The 14,360-nt window shown below is 43.0% G+C and overlaps 1 protein-coding gene across 2 annotated transcripts in view; it reads left to right on the forward strand.

Annotated features, from left to right (window-relative positions):
* The first annotated feature begins 2,590 nt into the window (after positions 1-2,590).
* The window catches only part of ODAM (odontogenic, ameloblast associated), a 34,076-nt gene continuing 22,306 nt past the window's right edge, over positions 2,591-14,360 (forward strand). For both annotated transcript variants that reach the window (XM_029598131.1, XM_029598141.1), the window contains exons 1-6: positions 2,591-2,664; positions 6,945-7,015; positions 7,107-7,148; positions 8,852-8,911; positions 11,111-11,368; positions 13,386-13,433. In XM_029598131.1, coding sequence (XP_029453991.1) covers positions 6,962-7,015; positions 7,107-7,148; positions 8,852-8,911; positions 11,111-11,368; positions 13,386-13,433 — 462 coding nt within the window. In that variant the 5' untranslated portion in view covers positions 2,591-2,664; positions 6,945-6,961. The remainder of the gene's footprint in view (positions 2,665-6,944; positions 7,016-7,106; positions 7,149-8,851; positions 8,912-11,110; positions 11,369-13,385; positions 13,434-14,360) is intronic.

A 14,360-nucleotide genomic window follows, 5' to 3' on the forward strand; every position in this document is an offset into this window, starting at 1 on the left:
CTCCAGGATTAATATGACTACCTGAATGCAGCCTTGACTGAAAAATTCATGAAAAAATGTCTACGTCTGCCGATTTGTTTGTCAGAGAATTTGAGAGAGGACTTTTTGATAGAGACGTGTATTTGTCTGAACTGAATGGGGAAATGTTTACAAAATGTCTCCATTTCATTTCAATTTACTTTTAAAATTAAATAAAAGGGGGAAAAAATGAACAGAATTGTACCTCTTTTCTTTTTTGTTTCAAAATGCCTCTGCCAACAAAAAAACCCCCAAAAACCTGGGCCTCCCCTTTCAATCCACTTCACCCTCTTAACATATTTCAGTTTCTTCACAGGGCACCAGTAATTTTATTCTCGCTCACCCAGTCAATGGTAGAAATGACACCAGCAGACTGAGGCTAGTACCATTGTTATCTCCATCCCTACAATATATTGCAGGTCAAGCCCTGACCCTGGCTTGAGCATTTCAAATGGATGAAATTAGCAATGGAGCCAGCCTCAGTCTGCCAGAGCCATTCCTAAGCACATCTCCAGCGGAGCAAGAGCAACATAGATCACTCCTGCCCCCCCCCCCCTGAAAAACTAAAATATGGGTAAGAGGGTTTGGGGAAAGGTGTGGGGGGGGGGAATCGGGGTACATAGAGAAATCTGGGAGGATTAATTTCTTCTCACAAGGGCCTGATTTTTTCATTTTTTCTTCATTTTTATTGTTTCAATTTATTTTATTGTTTCATTCAATAAAATGAAAAAAAACCCAAAAAACATTAGTGCACATCCCTATAGTCAAAAACTTGCAAAATTCACATACAGGCCGATTCAGAAAAACGCGCGGGAGAGCTGGCGAGCGCCCGCTCTCCCGGCGCGCGCACAGGCCATTCTCCTGGGTGCGCGATTCAGGAGGGTGGCCTATGCAAATTAGGGCCCGCAGTAAAAGGAGGCACTAGGGACACTAGCGCGTCCCTAGTGCCTCCTTTTTGACAGGAGCGGCGGCTGTCAGAGGGTTTGAAGCCGACGCTCAATTTTGCCGGCTTCGGTTCTCAAACCTGCTGACAGCCACTGGTTCAGAAAATGGATGCCGACATTATTGAGCGTCCGTCTTGCGGGTCGCGGGCCGATTTTTAATTTTTTAATTTTTACTTTTTTTTTACTTTTGGGGCCTCCAACTTAATATCGCCATGATATTAAGTCAGAGGGTGCACAGAAAAGCAGCCTTTGGGCAGGCGTTAATTTCTGAAAGTAAAATGTGAGACTTGGCTGCACATTTTACTTTCTGTATCATGTGGTAATAACTAATAGAGCCATCAACATGCATTTGCATGTTGTGGGCGCTATTAGTTTCGGGGGGGGGTTAGATGCGTGTTTTTGATGCACTATTACCCCTTACTGAATAAGGGGTAAAGCTAGCTCGTTGAAAACGTACGTCCTAATGCGGGTTAAGAGTGCGCTCCACCGGAGCGCACTGTACTGTATCAGCCTGATATTTTGATACGTTCTCACACCCCTTTCGTTTGCTTTCTTTTCTTGTGTTGTCCAAATGCTGCAAAACTGGTGAATTTTGCCATTTCATACCTTCCTGTGTGGAAAGGTTTCTATTAAAATCTGTGCTGAATAGTTTCATTAATATGCAAAATGTGTGGATTGTTTGCAAAACTACAAATCCTTAGATGTTACTTTGAATTGTTGTGCCCTTTTAATAAAATTACAAACACTCATTCTTCTTTTTTATACATTGAATGCAGTATTGCCAAACTGGTGGTGCATGCCTTCCAACAAGAAGGTATATACTCCATTTCAAATAGAAATCATCACTTTCGATATTGTTGAAGTCTTTACCCTCTGTCTGACTCCCATCTATCTACAATGCATCATAATTATATACTACGCACTATATATATGTATAGTGCATCTATATATACATATAAATTAGGGCTTCCCAAAATTTCTCTTGATGATTCCACAGCAGTTGGGTTTTACAATATCCACATGAATAGGCAGCCTACAGATTTGCTTATATTGAAAACCCTGTATTTGCAAATTTATCATCTGCAAATTAATTATGGATATCCTGAAATCTGACTGACTGTGGAGGAACCAGGAAAGGTTTCGGAGGTCCTGATCTCTATCTCTGTGAATATACAAAGAGATAGAGATAGATGGAGATATATAAATACACACATATAAATAAACAATATAAATATAAAGCATTTCCATGCACATTTTGAAAGGCTTATTGCATTGTATGCTGTAAATTGAACTATCTCTGGGGTCACCACTCTTTGTGCTGGTTTACATAAAAATTCTGCTAAAGTCAAGAGGTGAAAAGTAACCATATTAGAAAAAATACTGACTGGATTAATTTTTTTCTTGGCTAGGAATGACTCTACCAAAGTAGTTAGGGTAGGTGCAAATTACTGATGGGATATCTAAATGCGTTAGTGATAATTTTGCTGAAGAGTGGGAATCAACATAATACCTCAATGATTATGGAAGGAGTGGTTAGCTAAATAATTGCTTGACATTGAGTCATTTTGCTCTTTGAATAATGATTGGTTCTTTGGAAGTAGAGACAGGGTTTAAAATGCACAGGAGAAAAATGAGCAAACAGAGCCAAAACTTGCAGAAAGGAAGCGTGGCCCATTTTGTCTCATTGTGAGGAAAAATCAAGGTAAGGACTTAAAATACAAACTAATAATGTGTTTGTGCATACATGTCTCTTTGCTACAGTCTACCAAAGTCTTCCTCATTTTGGGCCTTATTTAACAAAGATTGTTTCTTTCTCATGGGCACAGAATGGGTAACGGTCCTTTTTGAAAAAAAGCCTTTATATGGAAAAGGTCCTGAGAGAATTAGGCCTTGTACAATGATATTTATAAACTTTTGGGACTCTACAGGTCCTGAAAAGTTCTTGTACAACACTATCTTAGGTTCATGAAATTAAAGGTATCAACTTGAAAATGATACCTTTTCCTCCAGGTAGAGCCATTGGCCTCTCTACCTTATATAAGTACAAATATGATTTTCAATTTTATTTTTGACAACACATAGCAAAAAAACCTTTAAGCTGATTTCAGTGTAGATTATTTTATCTGTAAATATGCACAATGTTAAAATAATATGGGCTTGCCCTGCGGTTCAGTGGCAATGCTGTGCACTTCCATGTGGAAAGTCCCTGGTTTAATCCCTGAGTTGGGTTTTCTGCACCCCAGGTTGACTGGGGGTTGAGGATGCTGTGGAAGCAGCATTCCCCATCCCAGGGGAGGGAGTCATGGTCATTGTTAAAGGTGACACCTGGCGAATGGAATGTTCCAGGGTTCTGGAAGGAGGCTTGGTGCATGACTCCCAGCCTCAAGCCCACTGCTGCGGTGATCAGACTAGGACCAGCAGGAGGGTCTATTAAAATAACAGACAAATTCCTGGTAATTGCAAATGAAAGCTCGTGGTGCCAGCATCCCAGCACTGGTTCTGACTGAGTTGGAAGAAAAAGGAGAAACTAGTACAGGACCCAAAACAATAATAAAGCAAAAATAAGAGAAAAGGAAAGCTAAGGTCAAGGTTTTTAACAGTATATAGGAGAGGATACATTACTGTAAATCAAAAATTAAAATTCTACAAGGTGATTCATGGTATACTACAGAAATGAAAGCAATTGATAGCTAACTGTAATTTATTTCATTAAAAAGCAGAAAATATATGTAAATTGATAAATTAACATTGTATCTGAAGCTTTGTCCAATGATTTGCAGAAATAACTTTAAGAAGGAGAAAGCTGAATTAATCTAAATGTGATTAATTTCTAAGAATAAGTTTATAGAATTTGTGCAGTCACAGATAAATTCCAGATGGTGCAAAAGTCATTTCATCTGATATAAAAGCAAAGATAATAAGCACTTGCTCCCATCTCCGCATTATCCTGCAAGATCCACTAGCAAAGTAAGATATCGCTTGCTCTAGGTCAGTTGCGTCAAGTAATCTTGTACTTTAATTACATCAGTGAGCAAGTCCAAACAACTTTCTATGAGATATGTTTTTTCCAGCTAGTGATGTAATTGTTTTGTTGTCTGACTTCAACTTTTTAAATTATCTTATTTGGTTCAGCTACCCAGGCTCCTCCAGCAGTTGGGCTTCCAGCCCAGTGAGGACCTGCACCAACCTCGCTGACTGGCAAGGTGAATGCAGTGCAGTTTGAAGCCAGGGTAGCATGGGTATTCATTTACACCCACAAAGAATCTGCCCTCTGCATTTCCTCACATCCCTGTTTTAGTTCAAGCATGCCAGCGGCAATTATTCAGTCACATAGAATCTCTTAAAGTATGCACTTGAGTTAGCTTGTAGCTGTGACTGGTGATGCCAGAGAAAATCTGCCCCGAGGGAAGTTAAAAATGCAAACCGCACAACATGAGGGTAATGCAGTAAAACCAAAGCAATCTCACATAACCTGGTATAGATAATTCACAGGGGTCTGCATTTGTCTTTAAACAAAATGAAAAATGCAGCAAAAATTCACATTTCATTTCAAAAAGAAAAGAAAATCATCCCAGAAATTAAATTTTGTTAATTTTTTCCCAAGAAAGTCAAAGAACCCCCCCTAAAAGTCACAAAATTACCTCCTCCCACCTTACTCTTAGCCTCCCTATCCCCTGACTCAGAACCACACTTCACCCTTTCACAGGGATCTCTGATGTAGAAAGGAGCAGGAATAATTCCCAGTTGCTCCTGCCTAGGGCTTCCAACTTTTCCATAGACCAGGACTAGACATTTGAGGACCGGGGAGGGGGGGGGGGGTAGGGGAATGGTACCCCTTCATTTGCAAACATTTTAGACCCTGCCAGTGAGCTGCCTAACCAGTGTATCTATGTATCCACAGAACCACTGGAGCTGAGGGTTGTGCTGTGCACCACCTCCTCTCCCTATGCTGTCCAATCACAGCATGGGAATGGAGGCAGGGATACAGCACAGCTCTCCTCCGATAGGCTCCAACCTGCCTTTCTCTTCCTCTAACTAAGAGGCTGTGGGGAAAAAGGAGGATCCACCTGCAAAACCAGCCCTTTACTGGCCGGTCAGTACTTCTGACTGGACACTGTACAGAATGCCTGAAAACCTGGCTGTGCAGTCCAAAACTGGACAGTTGGCAAACCTAGTCCTGCCCCAATGGCTCCTGGTTCAAAACTGGTGTTGACTGGCCGTAAGCCAACTTTATTTTGTTGTGTGGCCATTTACCGGTAGGGTACAAAATGACTCTCGCCTCAGGGCTGGCCGGTGTTATTTTCAAACCAGGAACCTGCGGGGCTGGAGTAACTGGTGCTTTCTCCGGCACCATTTTACATCAGAGACTCCTGAAGAAGGGGTGAGTGTGGTCTAGCTGGAGGGACTGGAGGGACTGTTTCTTTTTATTTTTTGATTCTGTCTGGTTTTTTTTTTTTAAATGTAGAGCTGAAATTTCCAAAGCATTTATGTGCACAAAATCTGGGCTTATGTGCACAAATTGGCTTTTGACAATTGTCTGGGGATTTGTCTATATAAAAGTGCATGCCGAAGGAAGTCCGCATCTACTTTCCCATACGTTTCAAAGAGGTGTTCTGAGGGCAGGGAAAACATTTACACACATGCTTACTGTTTCTGAAAATATGCACATAAATGCACATGTATGGATATGCATCTGCTCCCTAGCAGGTATGTGTGTGCATGAAGGCCACGCAGGGGTACACGTCCAGCTGCTAATTAGAAAAGCAGACTTACATACGTAAATCCGCTTTGAAAATTTGGGCTAAAGTCTGAGTTTAAAAAAAACCCCAAAAAAAACATTAACACATGTTGAAGTGTTAATCCATGGCAATGCATCCAATGCCAGCAACTTATGTACAAGCACAACAGAAATGTTACATCTAAAGTTAGGCAAAGGTTAGGTTACCGTTTTTCTTTGTTTCTATTCTCTGGCCATGAGGGATCCTCTCTGTTTATCCCATACCCTTTTGAATTCCATTACCATGTATGGCATTTAGAGACTAACTTGAAAGAGTTTGGGATTTTATTTGTGACCTTGGAATTTTTTCTACTATTCTCTACTGTTTTACCATGGACCGGATGATGTGTGGACTGAGTTTTTTCAGTGTGAGGTAACCCCTGCCCAGATGGCCTTGCAGGAGAGCTTGCCCCCAGAGATTTTATTCCCCCACCCCAGTTGTGTGAATCCAGTGCTCTCTGGGGCTGGTAAACACCGGTCAAAGCAGGGGGTGGGGGGGTGGGTGATCCACATAGAATATGGCGACAGATAAGGATCATAAGACTCTGCCCGATTCACCTCCTGATGTAATACCGGGGACTCCAGGACCTTACCCCTCACTTCCTGGCACATAAGGATCCTCTGTGCTCATTCCAGGCTTGTTACTTCGTTTATGCCTCCCCCATCTCCTATTGAGTTTGCCCTATATCTTTGTTGGACATCTTGGCATGGAGGCTACGGTCTGAATGAGCATACAAGATTAATTATTCTCTCATCCTCAGTTATTATTTTTGAAGAACAATCTTGAGACCCTTGTATGAGTAGTGAGAGGAACCTTTTGCTGTTTTTGCCTGGATTACTCTCTGCCGCATCTGTGGCTACATGTTAGCTTTTGTTCACAATTGCTTCTAAAATCAGTCATATTTCATGAGCACTAAACCTATTTTAAAACATTTTCAAAAAAGAACACGCAAGTTCTAATAATTGAGAAAACAATTATTCAAAGACAAAAGTAGATTTTGCTGATTTTCAGATTTTCATTCCAGAAATTCAGATCAAAGAAGTGACATAAAATTTGAGTTTATAGAATATGGATGAGCATAAGAAAGAAATAGTGTATTTTATTAACTCAAACTTTGGTGGATGTATTTGGACAACAGGATTAATTTAACTGCAAAAAAAGACAAATGATACTAAAACACATTTACAAAACTTTTTTTTTTCAGCATTTTTTGGTTGAAAAATGAAGATTGTGGCTCTTTTTGCCTGCTTATTTGGAACAGCATTTGCAATCCCAGTAAGTATCTTTCTCAAACCAAGATAGGTTGCATATGTAATCTGGTGAAGAGTAAACATGATTTTTAATATCCTTTCTATGTTCTTTTCAGCTTATTCCACAACGCCTTGTGTCTGCAAGTGCCAGCAATGAGGTCTGCCTAATATCTTTCTACAGTCTTGTATTTTCAAATTGAAATCTAAATGTTTAGAATTGAAAACTCTTCTCTTATAGTAAAAAGCTTGCTTATTTAAAGGCTGTCTGAGCCCAAAGGCGTTAATAGAATTGTACATTCACTTAGAAAACATAGTTTTCAAAGCCTAGGTAAATAAAAACATAGGAAAACTACACCTTGTTCTCTAATAAATCTTTAGCAAAGAACTATAGATAACAAGATTACAAATTATATACAATAGCCTTTTATGATCACAAGAGGTTGCCAAAAGGTTTTCAATTGCTTGTCTTGTGCTAGCTAAATTACTAAAATGAAGTTTTATTTATGGCAGATTATAAATGAGTTATTGTATTCATTACAACAATATCATAGATTGCAAACTATTGCTATCCATATACCTGCGCTTTCTCTCAGGACCTGCAGGAGAAAATATGTTTCAGAGTGTGAAGTTTTTATGCTAGATTATCTCTGAGTTTAAAATCATATATTCAACTCATATGTTCCAGAGATTTGATAGCAGATGGCCAGGCTATGTTGTAGATTTTAGCAGCAGGAATCCTTCTGTATGGCTTTGCAGAATATCTCCTTCCTAAACTTCTTTCTTCCTTCTGGCTTCTGGCCTCTCTGTGTTGGTCTCTGTTCAGCCCCTTTGCTGGTTTTGGTCTCCGTCTGTATAAATAGGCAGGACCAAAATCTCTGGCCTCTGACTTCTAAGTGGTAGCCTCTGGTCTTCATTCTCTTCTTCTCATTCTGTTCTTCTGGGTCTCTGTGTGTGAGAGAATCTTCTGCAGCTTTCTGAAGTCACTCTGTTCTTCTATTCTGTGTGTGCGTGCGTGCACGTGTGCGTGTATATGTGTGTGCGTGTGTGTGTGCATGCGTGTGTTCCTGTAAATCTTCTTATAGTGTCTTGTAGGGCTGCAGCAATGTTGGTCACCTGTAGTATAATGACTTCTTCACCTAACTATTGATTGAAATGACTGAATCAGACTTTAGATTTGTATTCATTTAAATCAGTCCTGTCTATCTTTTGAGGTATTCATTGTCCAGCCTTTGTGTGTGGTTAATTGAATCAGCTTTGTCTGACTTTTGAAGCAGTTACTTTGATCAAGCTGGCTTCAGCAATTAGGTGGGGAAGGGGGGAGGAAGGGTCACAATATCACAATTTTTTTCCACTTAAAGCTTTTTCACTATGACAGGTTTCTTCAGCCATTTTTATATCATAGAACATGCAGTCAGATATTATAATACAATACAATTCATCACTCATTTCACACCAGGATTTATCCTTGTTATCGGATATAGTACCATAAAAATCTTTAATGCCGCCATAGAGTAAAAAGGACCAGAGTTTAACCTCTCATCCAAAAGTCAGCAATCTTGCCAGCATAGGGCCTCTCAACATCATGTTGGGTCACTAACTGAAAGGAGTGCCCACTATCAAGCCAATACTTTCTGCTACAACCAATGTTCCGTGGAGGTCTCATTTCCAAGAATAGACTAAACCCCTATATAAATCATATGGGATCAGAGTTCAAGATGATATGGTTATATACATATGTACAATATATTTTGTCACTAAATTAATGAAATCAGAAATCATGGATATAGATTTGTTTTAAAAAAATTCAAGTTTTAAGCAAAATTTGTATTTGTTTTAATTTCTCCCTAACTCCTTTTCACAGTTGCTTTTAGGAATGAGCCTAGGGTTGGGAGCTGGTGGCCTGCTGCCACTACAGACTCAGGTACAGTTATACAAAATAAGTATCATGTCTTTAATCTATACAGTAGAGCAGTGCCTCTCAACCTAGTCCTTAGCATACACCTAGCCAGTCAACTTTTCAGGAAAGCCACTGGGGTACATTTTAAAAAAGAGCGCGCGCGCGCGTACTTTTGTTTGCGCATCAGGCGCGAACAAAAGTACGCTGGATTTTATAAGATACGAGCATAGCCGCGCGTATCTTATAAAATCCGGGGTCGGCGCGCACAAGGGGGAGAACATTTGTGCAACTTGTGCGCGCTGAGCCCTGCGTGCGCCGCCCATTCCCTCCATCCCCCCACACCTTCCCCTCCCTTCCCCTACCTAACCCACCCTCCCGGCCCTATCTGGACCCCCCCCCCCCCCCCCACCTTTATCAGAAAAGTTACTACTGCCTCCGGTGAGTAGTAAGTTACATGCGCCGATGTGGCAGGCCCCGATACAGGCCGCTGTGTCGGGGTACTCGGCCACGCCCCAGAACGCCCACACGCCCCCGATCCAAAACCGTGCCCCCCTGGCCACACCCCCGACCGCCCCTTTTTGCAAGCCCCGGGACTTACGCACGTCCCGGGGCATGTGCGCGCCCCCGAGCCTATGCAAAATAGGCTCGGCGCGCGCAGGGGGGATTTAAAAGGGTTACGTGCGTACCTTATGCGCGTAAACCTTTTAAAACCCGGCCCACTATGAATATGCATATGCAAATCTATCTCATGCATATTCATTGTAGATATCCTGACTGGCTAGGTGTGTACTGAGAAATGGGTTGTATTTATGGATCTAGTCCTACTTGTCTTAGAGAAATTAGAACTATAAATAAATTCACAGATGAGAGGTAGCAAAATCAAATCAGATTCAGACTACCCAGGAGACGTGGAGTCATATAGTAACCCTGGTGTCTACCAGCTGGATGTGGGAAATTGGAGGCAAAAAAAAAGAAAAGATTTTATTATCCAAAACTGGATAGTTTTAATTTAATAGATTTGAGGATATGGGGTGTAGCAAACAAAAGAAATAGAGGAGGAAGAGAGATGGGATGGTGAAAGGAATAAATCTTCATATTCTGTTTATATAATATAAATAAAGAAGCAAATAGCATTGCATCATTCAATATCAAGGTATAGAACATATGTTTAATATCAAGATATAGATTTATTAAAATGTATTCAAAATGTGTTTTTAATGTTTTATAGCAAAATGTTGAGAAAAGTAAAAAATGATTTACTTTAAGTAAAACAAACATGAGGGATCCAGGTGACTAATTTAGCCTGCCAACAGTGTCCTTTTACGCACAGGGGCGGATTTTAAAAGGAGCGCGAATAGCCTACTTTTGTTTGCGCTCCAGGCGCAAACAAAAGTACGCTGGATTTTAGTAGATACGCGCGGAGCCGCACGTATCTGCTAAAAACCTGGATCGGCGCGCGCAAGGCTATGGATTTTGTATAGCCGGCGCGCGCCGAGCCGCGCAGCCTACCCCCGTTCCCTCCAAGGCCGCTCCGAAATCGGAGCGGCCTCGGAGGGAATCCTCTAACGCCCTCTCCTCACCTTCCCCTCCCTTCCTCTACCTAACCCACCCGCCCGGCCCTGTCTACACCCCCCCCTTACCTTTGTTGGGGGATTTACGCCTCCCAGAGGGAGGCGTAAATCCCCGCGCGCCAGCGGGCCTCCTGCGCGCCGGGCCGCGACCTGGGGGTGGGTACGGAGGGCGCGGCCACGCTCCCGGACCGCCCCGGGCCGTAGCCACGCCCCCGTACCCACCCCCAAAACACTGCCGACACGCCCCGAAAACGTCACGATGACCGGGACCGCCCCCGACACGCCCCCCTCGGAGTCCTGGGGCTCTGCGCGCGCCGGTAGGCCTATGTAAAATAGGCTTCCCGGCACGCAGGGCCCTGCTCGCCTAAATCCGCCCGGTTTTGGGCGGATTTAGGCGAGCAGGGCTCTGAAAATCCGCCCCACAATACATACAATCACATATCTAATATATGTCGCATATTAATGTATTTATGTGTTACCTGTATTAATAATATGCAGGTGAAAAATGCATTACTGTATGAACCATAGAAATTTCACATGAAAATACATTGTGCACGTATGGCAAATCTTGCAAGTTTTCACCTAGATGATATATACATCACACTGCATTGTGATACATCGATAAATATCTTTGCTTTTTCTACTTTTATAGGGAGGTGCATTGAACCCATTAATCCCCCAGCTTCCTGGAATCCTTCAGCAGCAGTCACAGAATCCAGGTCTTCCCCAGTTCCCCTTTCCAGCACGAGTCCCTCTTGTTGCTCGACTCACAAATCAGAATGGATTTCCAGGACAGATGGCTTTCCCAGGACAGGGTCAATTTCCACTTGCCGCTCAGGGAACCCAGTTAGGCCAGCAGGACCCCATGCAGCCTCACATGCCTCAGCAGAACCAGCAGCAGCCTAACCAGGTACTGTAAACCATATTCAGAAGTTCAAGAGGTTCCTAATGGTCTAGCTGAACTGAAAATAATAAAAAAACATCCGTGAATCACTGTACTAGATCAAAATATATATACGTGAGAGATTCAAATTTCTGTGCTGCATTCAGACCCTAAGGCCTGGTCCCATAGCTGAGAAGGAGGGCCAGTGCCGAAGCCTGGATCTGAGACCTGGTCCTGACACTGAGTCCTAGGTCCAGTGCTGGGGCCTGGCCTTAAGGCCTAGGACCGGGACTCCCCATTTCTTCTGCCCTGGCACTTCAAAAATGATGCTGTCTGCTTGAAGGATTGCACTGGAGTGATGCCATTGTAGTGCCTTCCTCCAAAGTAGATGGCACTATTGTGATGTACGGCCATACATTTCTATAACTGTGCATCATAACGGTACCGTCCACTCTAGAGAAAGGCACAGCAGTGACAGCACTCCTGTGCCGTCCTCCAAGCAGGCAGCATAATTTTTGAAGCAGCAGGACAGATGAAGAGAATGGGAAGTTTGGGCCTGGGCCTCAGTACCAGGATCAGGCCTCAGGGCAAGGTCTAGGCTCCAGATCCACTTTGGCACCAGCTCTGGGTCATATTTTAGCCCAGGATAGTCTGTTCACAACCAGTGAACATAACTTAAGAAATTTTCATACTGGGTCAGACCAAGGATCCATCAATCCTAGCATCCTGTTTCCAACAGAGGCCAATCCATGCTACAAGTACATGGCAAGTACCCAAACATTAAATAGATCCCAATCAGTGGCTAATACCTAAGGGGTAGATTTTCAAAGCGACTTATCTGGCTAAGTGGCAGTGACTAAATACCCAGCTCCATTCAACAGTTGATACTTAGCCAGATAAGTACTTAACTTGACAAGTACTTATCTGGCTAAGTGATGGGTGAGAAATGCATGTATCAGGGAAGAGTTACTTATTGAGTTAACCTAGCTGGCTGGATAAGTGCTGATATTCAGTCTTATCTGATTAACAGGTCGATACAGTAAAGTGTGCTCCGTCGGAGCGCACTGTCACCCTGCTCTGGACGCGTGTTTTCCCTTACCCCTTATTCAGTAAAGGGAGGAAAACACGCGGCCCACCCGCGGCACCTAATAGGGCCCTCAACATGCAAATGCATGTTGAGGGCCCTATTAGGTATGCCCAGTAAGTAAAATGTGCAGCCAAGCCGCACATTTTACTCTAAGAAATTAGCGCCGCCCAAAGGTCGGCGCTAATTTCTTCCGGCGCCAGGGAAGTGCACAGAAAAGCAGTAAAAACTGCTTTTCTGTGCACCCACCGACTTAATATCATGGCGATATTAAGTCGGAGGTCCCCAAAAGTAAAAAAAGTAAAAAAAAAAAAAAAAAAAAAAAATTTTTGAATTCGGCCCGCGGCTGTCGGGCCGAAAACCGGACGCTCAATTTTGCCGGCGTCCGGTTTCCGAGCCCGTGGCTGTCAGCGGGCTCGAGAACCGACGCCGGCAAAATTGAGCGTCGGCTGTCAAACCCGCTGACAGCCGCCGCTCCAGGCCAAAAGGAGGCGCTAGGGACGCGCTAGTGTCCCTAGCGCCTCCTTTTCCTCGTTTGCACTGCGTCGCCTCATTTAAATACTGGATCGCTCACACCGGCGAGGGGCCGGTGCGCGCGCCGGGAGAGCGGGCGTTCGTCTGCTCTCCCACGGACTTTACTGGATCGGGCTGTAAGTTAACTAGATAAGTTAGACCTGCTCAATAGCATTTCTAAAGTTAGCTGGATAAGATTTATCTTGCTAAATAGCAATTTCCTTGGGGGTATTCAGCAGCATAGCCGTGATGCTAAATATTCCTTGTAGTTTAACCAGGAGAGTCTGATCCGGTTAACTTAGATGGATTTCTTTGAATCTCAAGCCCTTTGTTTCTAAATTAAGATAAGAATCAACGCCAAGCAGTGTAGAATAGAAGTTAAAGTATGTTTCTGCTCTTTAGCATTCATAGTCAATACTGTCTAATTGCTGAATGTTCTTTTAATAGATGATGCCATACTTTTTCTCAAATGGAATGCCACAGACACAAGGACAGGTAACTTCAGAATTATTTTTTTCAATTTTAACATTTTCATAATTGTATCTTTCACCTCATAGTTCAAGGGATCATGTTATATACTCTACAGGATTCCTTTTTGCTATGATTCAGACCATCCTTCACAGAAATCCAGGAGTACATTTGCAGTTGGTAGGTGGCTGCATTCTTGTGGAGTATATGGTGTGCAGGCCACACATATGTAGCACATGCATTTCTATAGGAGGCCAGTATTAATTTTCTGTCTCTGCTTGTCTGAATTTACGTCCTTTTCTCACCTGACTAAACTTGTCTCTCTCCTTATCTCTAAATCATGAATGATGGTCTGTCTGTTTTTGCAATTCAGAGTATGTAGTATATTAAATAATCTGAAAATTAAAGAAGGAAGCTTAGAACTTGTCTAGGCCTAGTCATGCATATAAATGGGTGTTATTAATAAAATTATAGAAAAGCAGTCTACTGCCTCCAGAGAGAGAGAGAGAGAGTGGAAGAAATCAAACATTTACATACTTGAAGGCTAGAAAGTAATGGGGTAGATTTTTAAAAAATGCGCGCAGGCGTACATATGCGCGCTACCCGGCACGCGCACATGTACACCTGATTCTATAACTTGAGCGCGCAAGGAGGTGCACAATTGTGCACCTTCCGCACGCCGAGCCGCGTTGCCTTCCCCCGTTCCCTCCCAGGCCTCTCCGAAATCGGAGCGGCCTGGAAGGGAACTTCCCTTCTCCCTAACCTGACTTTCCCACCCCTTCCCTTAACCTTTCCTCCCCTTAGCCCTACTCTAACCCTCCAAAATTTTTATTTTACCTTTTGCTGCCGGCACGCGATCCTTCGACACAGCAGCAATGGCCTCTGTGTTGCAGGCCTCTGGCCCCACCCCCACCCAGTACTGCCCCACCCTGCCCCCCATACCGCCCCTTTAGT

The sequence above is a fragment of the Rhinatrema bivittatum genome, chromosome 1, assembly GCF_901001135.1.
Source record: "Rhinatrema bivittatum chromosome 1, aRhiBiv1.1, whole genome shotgun sequence".
Taxonomy (NCBI): Eukaryota; Metazoa; Chordata; class Amphibia; order Gymnophiona; family Rhinatrematidae; genus Rhinatrema; species Rhinatrema bivittatum.